The 14,294-nt window shown below is 39.6% G+C and overlaps 1 protein-coding gene across 3 annotated transcripts in view; it reads right to left on the reverse strand.

Moving 5' to 3' along the window:
• Positions 1-13,189: 13,189 nt before the first annotated feature.
• SMC3 (structural maintenance of chromosomes 3) overlaps positions 13,190-14,294 on the reverse strand; it is a 48,042-nt gene continuing 46,937 nt past the window's right edge. For all 3 annotated transcript variants that reach the window (XM_061636034.1, XM_061636033.1, XM_061636035.1), the window contains one exon: positions 13,190-14,006. In XM_061636034.1, the coding sequence (XP_061492018.1) occupies positions 13,935-14,006 (72 nt within the window). In that variant the 3' untranslated portion in view covers positions 13,190-13,934. The remainder of the gene's footprint in view (positions 14,007-14,294) is intronic.

The following is a 14,294-nucleotide window of genomic DNA, read 5'->3' on the forward strand; positions in this document are numbered from 1 at the left end:
TGGATCCAAAGGACCCATTCCCTGCCCCCCCCCAGGAATAAAGACTACATCCGCTCTGAAAATGGCATAGTTTATTTTCCTCACAAATGTTTCCAATGGGAGGAAAATTACACAATTTAGAAACAACAACAGAAAAGGACCAAGGAGCAGAAGAATGCTCCACCCCTGCTGGCAAGAGCCCAGCAAGTCTTTGGGTGTGGTGATTCAATTGTCATTGGTTCTCTCTTCCTCCCTCCCCCCTTAGGATTCTAGCCTTAAAAAGTTTTAGTGTTGCATATTGCATTTTAATTGTTTGATTTGTTTTGTGAGCCACCCAGAGAATTTATGTTTTAGGACAGCTATATAAATCCACTTAATAAATAGTAGAAAAAAACAGCAGCAACAACTGGCTTTGTGGTTGACACAAAGGCCTACCAATCAGCGCTGTGTAGGGATGAGTGAGAATTTCAATTTAGTTCTCATTTCAAGCAGAATTTATCAGATTTGCACTTTCCGAGACAATATGAGAACTGAAACAGAGCCATCCTTCGACATAAGCATTTATTAGAATTTTGGGGTGCAGTTTGCCAACTAAACAACATTTACAAAAATGCATATATTAGGGGAAAGTGTCCATAAAAATGAATATATGAGTGAAAATAACCTGCAAAAAGGCATGATATGGTGACAAATGGCCTGCAAAATGTGTGCCTTTGTCAAAACTGCCTACAAAAATGGAGAAATTGGCACTAAAATTGTGAATTTTCATGAGGATCTTTTGTTTAAAAATTGCAGATTGCTGCATAAGTGTAGAGAACTGAATGTAACATTAGAAAAGTGAGAAACTGAGAGAACCAAAAGTGACAGATCTTTCCATCTCTAGCCCTCTGCACAACCCTTTCAGCTGCAAATCGATAGAACATGTTTTGTCTGAGCTCAGTCTAGGGGAGATAGTTGTGCAGAGTGAGTGAACTTTGATCATTGGCTTACCTCTAAAAGTAGCTATGCCTGTTGCAGCCTTACATAGCTTTGGCCCTACTTTTCTATTTGATCCATTGCCTTGAAAGGGCCATGCTTTCCTGGCATGTTAACTACAGGGACGGAAAGTCCTTGAAGTTCATCAGGTATAATCTCTTGCCCTAACGCAGGATCCTCCGTGCAACCACCTACATGCAACAACCCCTAGCGCTTACTCTTCATTGCTCATACTAGGAGTGACAATTGCTTCATGACACAAGTGCTTGCACAGTGCAAGAAGCTGGCCAGTACACCCACACAGTTGAAGCAAGTGCGTCCAGCTATGTTTTATGTTACTGTCTCCTATATTTTTTCCTATTTATCACCTACCTGGGTATATTGTCTGTCTGTTTGGTCTCATGTTTTTCTCTGTGTTTTAATAGCAGGATGCCCTTCATGTTAGCTGAGTTCTACCTGACAGAGATGTATTGAGCTTTGATGTTTTTACATGGGATAGTTAAACAAAAACTCCCCCCTCTCATCATTCTCTCTGATGTCTGCATAAAAGACAGGCTGGGTGGGGTTAACAACCATGTGGCTAAGGACCTTTGAAATGTAAAGGGCCTTTTAGAAACTGAGTAACTAAAGTATAGAACCTGAAGAACCTGTTCTGATTTTTAAATGCTGGCTGAAAACTTTTCTATGTCAGCAGGCTTATGGAGGCAATTTTCTTCAATAGCTAATGATTTCTGATTTTAAATGTTTCTATGGTTTTACTGTATATTTATATATGTCATAAACCATTTTGATATTTTTTATGAATAGTGGTAGATAAATATATTTATAAATAAATAAAAATATAGTCTATTTATTTAACAAAATTTATATACTGCTTGATTGTCGAAAACCTCCAAGTGGTTTACAAAAAACATGCACTGTACAACAAAAAATGACAAACCGTCATATGACAAAACAGGTTATTCCTAAGCCAGCTTTCTGTGATTGAAATCCCAAGGGATCAGATTACCTAATAAACCTGTTTTTATTAACTGCTTTAATTTATCTGTGCATACAGGGCCAGCCCCAGGCATGCCTGGGCATCAGCTTCCCCTGGGCCTGGTGTGTGTGTGTGTGCGCAATCACGTGCATGGCCCCCCCACACGCACACCTACCTGTTGCCTGTCTTTTAGCATTGCCATTAACCAAGATGGCGGCGGAGGCTTCATCCCCTTAGGGAAACTGTGGCCTAATGTGCAACCTTGTACAAAAAGCAGGCCTGGAAATTGTTAATTGTTTTGAGGTGGTACTTTTTGCTAGTATTTTACACTAGTGAATCAGGAACAGTTTTAGTGAATCAACAACCACTGACAGTTTGTCTTAAGTCTAGACAGAACCCACATTTTTGTGCCACTCCTACTGTAGATGTCATTCACATCACTGTGGCACTTCATAATATTACCTGCACTCCTGCTATTAGCTCAGACTCACACTCATAAGGATTGAGGTTTTAGTGTGCCTCAACCATTCAGAAAATTGTGAATTAAATGGCTGCATAGAAAAATCAACTCATTTATAATGTGGTGTTGGAAGAGAGCTTTGCTTATACCACGGACTACAAAAAAGACAAATAATTGGGTGTTAGTACAAATTAAACCAGAACTCTCACTAGAAGCTAAAATGATGAAACTGAGGTACTATCACTAGAAGCTAAAATGATGAAACTGAGGTTATCATACTAGACACCTAATGAGAAGACATGATTTACTAGAAAAGACAATAATGCTGGGAAAAACAGGAGTAGAAAACAGGAAGGCCAAACAAGAGATGGATTGATTCCATAAAGGAAGCTACAGACCTGAACTTACAAGGTCTGGTTGTTCATGACAGATGCTACTGGAGGTTGCTGATTCATTGGGGGGGGGAATGGACTGCCTTCAAGTCGATTCCGACTTATGGCGATCCTATGAATACGGTTTTCATGGTAAGCGGTATTCAGAGGGGGTTTACCATTGCCTTCCTCTGAGGCTGAGAGGCAGTGACTGGCCCAAGGTCACTCAGTGAGCTTCACGGCTGTGTGGGAATTCAAACCCTAGTCTCCCAGGTTGTAGTCCAACACTCTAACCACTACACCACACTGGCTCTCATAGGGTCGCCATAAGTCGTAATCAACTTGAAGGCACATAACAACAACCGTCAGAGTTTCCAACAACAGTGTCTTTCCAGCCATTCAATCTCATAATACCTTTAGTTGCTGAAAATGAAGCTAGGTTGGAAAAAATTTCCATGATGAGAACTTTGTGCATCACTTGAACACCTTAAATTATGACAAGATGTTTATTTACAACATGATAAGGCTGCATCAGGGACAGATGATATAAGATTCAAATTGAATGGACTCAAGTTATTTCTTTAACATGTAATATTGAGTAAATCATTAGATGAATTAGAAGATCAATCCACAATGCAGAATCTAAGGAGGCAGTGATGTGTGATGGATGGTGTATTGGGCTTGGATGGAAGAGAAACAAGTTGCTCACACATGTACAAGACCCTCTGATATAGTTCTGCTTAGATTCCTGCTGCTTAGATAATGACAACACTAAAATAATTCTGGTTTGTGTGGAATTTCATTATCAGGAAAAAGAATTGAGTCAGATGGCAATTGAGAAAACTTTTCTTTCGACAGTTCAGCCCTTTAACCAGCTACTTGGTGCAGATGTTTCAATAGCAGAGAGCTTTCGTATTGTGACTTTCCTTCTGAGAAGACATACATGATTGCACTGCCAATGTTCAAAACTATTAATTGTCATGAAAGATGAGAGGCCCAGAAATCACAAGAATGGGAAAAATGTTTTTTGATTTCCTTTCTGATTAAGGATATACTACTCTCACATGTTATGCACAAAATCATGAAGTTAGAAGGGTTTTTTTATTTTTAATGAATGAAGTTAACACTTGTGCTTTATATTTTTCTTTTATTATATTTTAAATATATCATATCTGTTACATGCTGCTCAGAAAAGAGGCGAGAAATCTACTGAATACCTAAATAAACAAATATTTTAAAAGGCTCACAAACAAAAATTGAGCACTGAAGTTTACATAGCTACGCAGCAGTAATAGCCAGATTCCTTTTGGTGATCGTTCCTGAGCTAAAATGATCACACATCTATTAAGCAAGGAATGACTGGGCGTGTCAATGTCTCAAGTATCCTGACTTACTTTGCAGTTTATTCGGTCACATATTCAACAGGCTAGGGTTTCTTTCTGCTAGGATATACTAACATTGCTATAAACCACAGGAATAAATTGGGGGGGAAACTGATTCAAAGGAATGCAGCAATTTTTGGAACAAACAAAACAGATAATTGCCTATGCATGAAATGTAATTTGAAACAGCTGCATCAAGCTTCCAGTAGCACTGAAAATTGATGCTCACCCGCTGTGCTTATAAGTAGGCAAGCTAAAAGCAACTGCTTGCTTCAAGAAGCGTAAACTACTTCACACTTTGGTCATTAACCTTAGGAAGAATGGAACCTGAAAGCAACAACACTTTGAAGTTACATATTGCTGTTTGAGTAATACAAACCAGCTGGCAAGTTAAAGAAAAACATGCAGACACCATGTGGTGGCTGCAAACATATCTAACAAGTAGAGCTGAAATGAACCTCAATAAATATTTAAAATGGCTGATTTGTCTATTTTTTCAAATTAAAATTTTGCAGAAGTTTTAAAGCAAATTTTAATTTGCATTTTGAACTTGAAAAGAATGAAATATATAAATAATTTAGACTTGTTGGCATTTCTTGATTATTTTGAGTTAATCTCTAATGTGATCTATCAAATCTTGCCAGGTTAAAACAAATATGATCAAATACTCATTAATGTTAAGAATGATCAGTGGTGAATTTCTATAAAGAGACTCCAGAATTCAAGTCTGTCTGGAAGCAGCAACCTCTGATATGGAATTGAAATAGTGGGAATTTAAACTTTAAATGGTGGTTCAAAGCCACTTGACATGAGGGGCTCAGGGTGGTATCAGTGCAGCAGATGACCTTGTTGGGGTGCCGTGGCCTCTCATCTGCCAAGGATGCCATGTGCTAAGAACTAAAGCAAACGTTTATATCATATACTGCAATTTCAACAATGGTGAGTTCAAAAAAGCACTTAATGATCCTTAAAAATGCCCTTTTGGCAAAGAGAAAGTAAACCTATATCTATTTTACAAACACGTTGAAATATTAAAAGATTGTTTACTAGAACAGCACTAAATGAAGACTTGGCTTGTCTTCCTGGCTTGGCATTCTAGCAGTTTTATCTTACAATGCTATCAGCTGCTAAGTTTGGCTCTGCCAGTAGCGGGTAATATATTTTGAATAGTCCGTTTAAATCTAGGCAGACACAAACATGGAATTAATCCTACATAGCTTGGCCATCATCCCAAATGATTAAGGGGGAGGGTCAGTATTAAACCAAACTAATAGTTTTCCTGCTAATGCAGCACAGCTGATGCATCCGCATCTGGATGGATGCGTGTTTTTGTTTCCTTGCTTTCTTTGCACAGTGGAGGATTATCAAGGAAGGGCCTACAAGGCAAATTCTCACTTCACAATTTTTGCTCCGAGTGCTCCACTTCTGCAATGAAATCATGTTGAAGGATGTAAACATGTGTCTTTTTTGACTTGACTGAGAACCTGAAAGAAGGTAGCAGATTTGTGTACTCACCCACAGACGGGAATTGCTCATTTTAATCTTAGGCATAAGATGTGGGAGGACCTGTATGAATGAAAATTGTTATGTAAGGATGATCAAGATGTTCTGATAATCATGGGGGACTGGAATGCAAAAGTAGGGAACAGAGAAGAATTAGGAATTGTGGGGAAATGGGACTTAGGAGACAGAAATGAAGCAGGAGAAAGACTTCTTCAAACGTTTATTGCTTTTAACCAAAGGCCGTCGCAATTAAAACAGAACAGGATTAAAATGTGACAAAATACAATATAAAAATTATACAGTTCAACTAAATAAACAATTATTATAAAATAGGACACGTTTTTGGTAGGCCGCATGTAATTTTTTGGCTGCCAACGCATACTTGGCTGTTGCTACTGTTACCTGCATGCAATTGTCCTTTAGTAGCTCCAGGACGGACTCCTGTGGGTGATGGGCATAATTTGGATGAATAAATTGGGCCAGAAAGTTTCGCTTGGGGTTATCATATAAAGGACAGAATAGCAAGTAGTGGACAATATCCTCTATGACATTGCAACCGGCAACGCATTTCCGATTCTCGGGGGGGTATCCCCAGATATCTCCCTTCCAAAGAAGCCGAAGGCATCAGTTGGAATCTGAGCTCGGAAAATGCTCTGCGGAGAGAAGGATGAGTAAGGCTCTCAAAATATCTTGGTCTTGTATGGGAGATGTTGAGATCGGGGAACCATATCCAAAAAGGGGCTACTAGTGTTGACACTCAGTCATGACCCGCTGCACGGTCGAAGACCCTGAGTCTAAGAGCATGCGAACTGAGGTTCAAGAGCTCGTTCTGTGATATGTTATACTGGGCCAACAGGTCCTGATTAAAAGTAGCGCATCCATCCTTAGCTAGTTGCTCTGACCAGCAAAGTTTAACAAGAGAGCTGTCAGGTTTTTGATATAATCTACGCCAGTATTTAAAATAGGCTAGGTCTATTCTGGCCGCAAGGGTGGGGAGGCCGAGCTCAGCTCTGAGATGTGCTGCGGGTGTACTGGGAGGGTACCCCAGAATCTGCCTCATAAACTTATTTTGTAGTGGTTCTAGTTGCTGGTGGCAGGTACCCCCCATAGTTCGGCCCCATAAAGTATTCAGGCAACTAGTTTGACTACATAAACTGTGAGCAGCGGAAGAATCAGCTGGCCTCCCTTGGAATAAAAGAACCTTTTAAGTTGGACTAGGGTTTTGATGCCAATCAATTTGGTGGACCTCACATGTGATTTCCAGGAAAGGTTCTCACTAAGGCAGATGCCCAGGTACTTAAATGTACGAACTTGTTCTAACGGGCGTCCGTCAATTGACCAACTCGATATTGCGCTTTTTCTGCCGAAAACCACTATCTTGGTTTTGGAGTGGTTGATGGATAAATGCTGCTCCTTGCAATAGGAGCTCAGATGGTTTACCATCCTTTTAAGTCCGATTTTATTTAAAGATAATAGGGCCAGGTCATCGGCATAAAGCAAGAGAGAAACCTTACGAGAGCCAACTGAGGGGGGTAAAAAAACTGGGGAAGACAACACAAGGATAAAATCATTTATAAAAAAATTAAATAGGAAAGGGGCCAGTATACAACCTTGCTTCACTCCTTTTCCCACCTGAATATCGCGGGTGAGAAGACCCTGCAACCCTAGACGCACTTGTAATGTGTTGTCCTGATGGAGAACACGAATTAAGTAAAGCAGTCTCTTGTCAATATCGGACCAGGCCATTTTTTGCCAGAGTAGATCCCTGTCTATAAGATCAAAGGCAGCTGTAAAGTCAACAAAGGCCACATACAGAAATTTGTTTTGACCTTTTGTAAACTTCTTTATAAGATGGTATAGCACAAATACTTGGTCAGTTGTACTCCTACCTTTTCTGAAACCTGCTTGCTCCTCATGCAGGATGTTGGAACTGGATTCCCAGAGGAGAAGTTTATTAAGAAGGTATTTCCCATATAGTTTAGAAGTGATATCAAGAAGACTTGTTGGTCTATAATTACATGGGTTCGCCACGTCGCCTTTCTTGAATATTGGAACCACTATACTAGATCGTCATCCTGAAGGGATTTCACCGGTATCGTTAATATGTGTGAAAAGGGAAGCAAGCACCGGCGCCCACCAGTTTGGGTCAAAAAGGAAAACCTCGGGGGGGACTTATTGAATTCTGTGAAGCCAATAATCTGTTTCTTGTGAACACTTTTTTTGAGCAACTGAAAAGACAACTGTACACATGGGCATCACCAAATGGTCAATATAGGAATCAAATTACGACTTATGGCGACCCTATGAATCAGCGACCTCCAAGAGCATCTGTCATGAACCACCCTGCTCAGATCTTGTTAAGTTCAGGTCTGTGGCTTCCTTTATGGAATCAATCCATCTCTTGTTCGGCCTTCCTCTTTTTCTACTCCCTTCTGTTTTCCCCAGCATTACTGTCTTTTCTAGTGAATCATGTCTTCTCATGATGTGTCCAAAGTATGATAACCTCAGTTTCATCATTTTAGCTTCTAATGATAGTTCTGGTTTAATTTATTCTAACACCCAATTATTTGTCTTTTTCACAGTCCATGGTATGCACAAAGCTCTCCTCCAGCACCACATTTCAAATGAGTTGATTTTTCTCTTATCCGCCTTTTTCACTGTCCAACTTTCACATCCATATATAGAGATCGGGAATACCATGGTCTGAATGATCCCGACTTTGGTGTTCAGTGATACATCTTTGCATTTGAGGACCTTTTCTAGTTCCCTCATAGCTGCCCTCCCCAGTCCTAGCCTTCTTCTGATTTCTTGACTACTGTCTCCATTTTGGTTAATGACTGTGCCGAGGTATTGATAATCCTTGATAAGTTCAATGTCCTCATTGTCAACTTTAAAGTTACATAAATCTTCTGTTGTCATTCCTTTAGTCTTCTTGACGTTCAGCTGTAGTCCTGCTTTTGTGCTTTCCTCTTTAACTTTCATCAGCATTCGTTTCAAATCATTACTGGTTTCTGCTGGTAGTATGTATCGTCTGCATATCTTAAATTATTGATGTTTCTCCCTCCAATTTTCACATCTCCTTCATCTTGGTCCAATCCTGCTTTCTGTATGATATGTTCTGCGTACAGATTAAACAAATAGGGTGATAAAATACACCCCTGTCTCACACCCTTTCCGATTGGGAACCAATCGGTTTCTCCATATTCTGTCCTGACAGTAGCCTCTTGTCCAGAGTATAGGTTGCGCATCAGGACAATCAGATGCTATGGCACCCCATTTGTTAAACCATTCCATAGTTTTTCATGATCTACACAGTCCAAGGCTTTGCTGTAATCTATAAAGCACAGGGTGATTTTCTTCTGAAATTCTTTGCTCCATTCCATTATCCAATGTATGTTTGCGATATGATCTCTGGTGCCTCTTCCCTTTCTAAATCCAGCTTGGACATCTGGCACTTCTCACTCCATATATGGTAATAGCCTTTGTTGTAGAATCTTGAGCATTACTTTACTTGCATGGGATATTAAGGCAATAGTTTGATAATTACTGCATTCTCTGGGATCCGCTTTCTTTGGAATTGGGATATATATGGAACGCTTCCAGTCTGTGGGCCATTGTTTAGTTTTCCATATTTCTTGACAGATTTTTGTCAAAATTTGGACAGATTCAATCTCAGTAGCTTGTAGCAACTCTATTGGTATGCTGTCTATTCCTGGTGACTTGTTTCTTCCCAGTATTTTAAGAGCAGCTTTTACCTCACATTCTAAAATTTCTGGTTCTTCATCATATGGTTCCTCCGTGAATGAATCTGTCATCCTGTCATCTCTTTTATAGAGTTCTTCAGTGTATTGCTTCCATCTTCCTTTTATTTCATCTCAGTCAGTTAGTGTGTTCCCCTGTGGATTATTCAACATCCCTACTCTTTAAATTTCCCTTTCATTTCTCTAATCTTTTGGAACAGGGCTCTTGTTCTTCCCATTTTGTTGTCCTTTTCTATTTCTATACAATAACTATTGTAATAGTTTTCTTTGTTCCTACGTACTAGTCGTTGTATAGTTGCATTTAGGGTTCTGACCGTGTTTCTACCTCCTTTTGCTTTTGCTTTCCTTCTCTCTTTAACCGTTTTAAGAGTTTCTTCAGTCATCCATTGGGGTCTTTCTCTCTTTTTAACTAGAGGTATTGTCTTTTTGCATTCCTCCCTGATAACATCCCTGACTTCAGTCCATAGTTCTTCTGGTTCTCTGTCAACTAAGTTTAAAGCCTCAAACATGTTCCTTATTTGATCTTTATATTCTTCTGGGATGTTATTTAAATTGTATTTTGGTGTTATGATTGCTTTGTTGTTGTTCTTTAGCTTTACTCTGATTTTCGATACAATCAGTTCATGATCTGTACCGGTCTGCTCCTGGTCTTGTTTTTGCAGAAAGTATGGAACTTCTCCATCTTCTGTTTCCAATTATATAATCAATTTGATTCCTATATTGACCATGTGGTGATGTCCACATGTACAGTCATCTTTTTGGTTGCTCAAAAAATGTGTTGGCAAAAAACAAATAATTGGTTTCACAGAATTCAATAAGTCTTTCTCCTGCTTCATTTCTGTCACCTAAGCCCCATTTCCCCACAATTCCTAGGTCTTCTCTGTTCCCTGCTTTTGCATTCCAGTCCCCCATGATTATCATATCTTGTTTTGGTGTGTGATCAATTTCCTCCTGTACTTCTGCGTAAAATCTCTCCAATTCTTCTTCTTCTGCGTTTGATGTTGGAGCGTAGACTTGGATGATGGTTATGTTAATAGGTTTCCCGTTTAATCTCATTGATATCACTCGCTCAGACCTTGCGTTGTAGCTCCTAATTGCTTTTGCTACATCATTTCTCACTATTAAAGCAACCCTGTTTCTTCTTGATTTCTCATTTCCTACATAAAATATTTTGTAGTTGCCTGATTGAAGATATCCCATTCCAGTCCATTTTAATTCACTCACGCCAAGTATTGTAATGTTGATACGCTCCATTTCTTGCTTGACAATTTCTAACTTTCCCTGGTTCATGCTTCTCACATTCCATGTTTCTGTTGTGTGCATTGTACAACTCCGGACTCTCCTTTTGCATCTGTGCGCATCAGCCTCTGGATTTCCTTTCGGCTTTGACCCAGCTGCGTCATTAGTCACAGCGCTACTCGCACTTGTCTTTTGTTCTTCCCCAGCAGCTTGGTGAGTGCCCTCTGACCTGGGGGTCTCATCTTCCAGCACTATCTCGTGTTGCAGTTTGGATACTCTGTTCATAGGGTTTTCGTGGTAAGAGGTATTCAGAGGTGGTTTACCATTGCGTTCCTCTGAGTTTGGATGCATCTTAGTCTGGTGTCTCAGCTTTGACCATTCCGCCATGGGTGCCCCTGCTAGGAGTCTAGCCTCTTGGTCTAGATTCCTGACTGCATTGCTCTCACCTTCTTCAACACTCTCAAACCCCCTCACCACGTTAAGGTGTGCATCCTAAAGGGGGTAAAGAAATATACATATTTATAATTATCCGATAATCCAGTTTTTTTAATTCCCCTCCTCATTGCTTATCGTTTTGATCAAACTGGGAACAACTATTACATTTAATTAAAAAAATTCCAAAGCAATACAGAACATGTGACCATAGAGGGATCAACAAACTGGAAATTGCTGGCATCATTAGCCTTTGTAGTTAGCTAAGGTGATGACCAAAAAATGTAGTTTCCCCTCTAAAGAGCTAATAGAAGCAGTGTAGGTTGCTTCTATTTACATTAACAGCTGCTTATACAAACTAGGCAAAAAGTAGACATAATTTCCTGTAAATGGCAAATACAACTACTTACATTCTTTATTCTTATGTTAGAAGCTTAACAGTGCAAAAGTGTTTTTAGACTGGAGGATAATTAGTGGTGCCTGACTTGAGATTTTGAAGGAACACAATCAGTGGGCTCCCTTTTCTCAGAGTCTACCTTGCCCCTATTGTCAACAGTTGTTGCCATTGCTCCTCTTTCTTATCGCTACCAGCTGTCTGCATGCCAGGGAAGGAGCCAAAGAGCAAGCAGACAGTAGAAGCTATGTTTCTCCTTACCGCCGTTTCTGAGCCAGATCAATGAGGGATGAAGCATGTTGCAATAGCAGAGAAAACAAGCAGATCCAAGGTGTCAGTGGCCCTAAAATGCCCAACCATCACTGACCCTGCTGTCCTATGGAGCCCTGTAGTGTGGTGAATCAGTCCACAAGCATTAAGACACTGTTCTGCAGGAACAGTGTTTAAACAGGAGATTCTGTTTTGAATGGTATGATTCTTACTGAATGAACAAGTTTTACCAACAACATTAGGTTGCTCTTCTGTAGGAGAAATATTTGTTTTTTCATTTATTAAAAGCTTGTTACCTTAATAACCCTTCAAAGTGACTTAATACTTTGTAGCTTACTTTTAGGTAACTAATAGAGCAGAGCAAACCTCCCTGGCTTTGGCGTCACTCTGGTGATCCATTACTTCCCCCATTGGTTATAGCTAGCAGAAGGGCTTGAAACAGGGCATTCTAGAGGCAGGGATGGGGAGGGGCTGTCAGCCCAGGATCCATTGAAGCCTGCGCCTGTCTCACTGTGACATTGAGCCCAACCGGTGCCATTCTAAGCTAACAGTGATCTTACTGCTCCTCCCCTTCTGCCCCAGCAGCTATGCGCTGTAAAAGCCCAGCTGGGGATGGAAGACAAGGTGAGGATTGCAGCCTGAGCCCCTAGCTCCTCTGCAGTATGGTAGATGGGGAACTTGCAGTCTCTTTAGCAGCCTTCAGTGGAATACACATAAGCTGCCATTAAACATAGACACAAAACTAACCTGACAGAATTATTAGGAACTAGACAGCCGATGTTTTCTTGCCATGGTCTTGTGCCCCTTTACATACTGTTATCTAAAAGATGTTTTGCACTCACATTTCCTGTGCATTTCTCAGAAGGTAAACTTCTGATCTCATTTGTTGGTGAAGATCAATATGAAAACACCCTAGCCTGTTAATGTTCTTAAGGTAATAAATATTCTAAACAGCACTAAACTGCAATTGGAATGTATGCAGTAGGTATTTGTTCCATAATTATATCCAACCCCTCCACCCCTTTAGATATAAAATCATACTTCTATGCTATACAGATAATCTCAGATTAACATAAAATAGAATGCAGCATGTTGGGCTGAGCATAAAGTTCAATCCACAATACACCTAACTGCCACCTTGCTAAGTCTTAGGTGAATAAACCCATCTTACAACACTTGCCTAATACAGAGTACTCTCAAATATAGTGTAAAACAGGTGTGAGGAATCTTTGGTCACATGCTGCTTAACTACAACTCCCATCAGCCCCTGGGACCTCTGTGTGAAGGACAAGAAATAAATGTTGGTAATAACGAATAATGATAAAGTTCTCCACATCTGGCATAAAACATCCACAGAATAAGAATGTTTTACTACTACATCTCAATTACATTGGAGATGTAAAACTCAGTTTCCCACCCCATGCTTTCTAGGAATCAAAATGGCAAATGGATGAGAAGTTTTATTTAACCAGAACAGATATTGTGCACACAACTAGCTTGAAGAGGGAAGAGGAGCAGGAGTGGTGATAAGAGGTGAACAACTCCTTACAGAGTAAAAATAAAATAGAAAATCTGATTGTGAGGCATTGAAGCACACAAATCACAACCAGAAGTTTACATTCAGATTTACAGCCAACATTTGTAATCTACCATAACATCTAAAAACCCAATGACACAAAATCCAGGAATTTAAATTCACCTATAAACTCTACTGCCAAGTATTGATCTGCATACTCAAAATCAAACTGCATTATACACTATAGCAGTTCCCAAGATCAAGAACATGTTCCTAAATTACAGCATTAAAAACAATTATTTTATTGAAGCTATTTTAAAAAAAATGTGAGGCAGTATAAACAATAAAATTAAAACTGGGAAGGAAGAGCTGGCATTTAAAAAGCCAGTAACATTTAAACAGCAAGACACATTACACACACAAAACTCCAAGAGAATGCATTTTTCAAACTACAAGCATAGTATCAAGGTAAAATTAACAGATAATTTATAAAAGAATACAACAGCACATACATAACATGGAGCCCAATGACTACGGAAGTTATAATCTTCAGATGATCTATTAACTATGTTAAAGTAGCTTTTGAACAGTGACTATGTATTTCAGATTTACACAGCTGTGTAGGCATAAATATTTTACACATCTTCCCAACAGGCCGGCAGTTCTTTCCCACTTATCCATGAGTAGTATCATCTTCCACAAAGTCTTTGGCCATCTCTGCTGTGATCACATCAATATGACTGACCTAAATCAGCAAGAGAAATACAGTATGGTAATTAATACAGACTCCAGCTGACATAACAGCTGTTTATGATGTTTATGTTTATGATGTTTATGATGTTTATGAAACAGTGTCCATCTACATGAAAGGTATAATCATGTAACATGGATGAATGATCCAGAAAAAGCCACTCTACAGAGTGTCCCACACACAATACTGCATTCTGTCCAAATATGGGAAAAGCTCATAATGCAATATTGGGTCCCGAATCAATCTTCCTGGGAGTCTCAGCTTTCATTTCTAGCTCTTACG

The sequence above is a fragment of the Rhineura floridana genome, chromosome 7, assembly GCF_030035675.1.
Source record: "Rhineura floridana isolate rRhiFlo1 chromosome 7, rRhiFlo1.hap2, whole genome shotgun sequence".
In the NCBI taxonomy this organism is placed as follows: domain Eukaryota; kingdom Metazoa; phylum Chordata; class Lepidosauria; order Squamata; family Rhineuridae; genus Rhineura; species Rhineura floridana.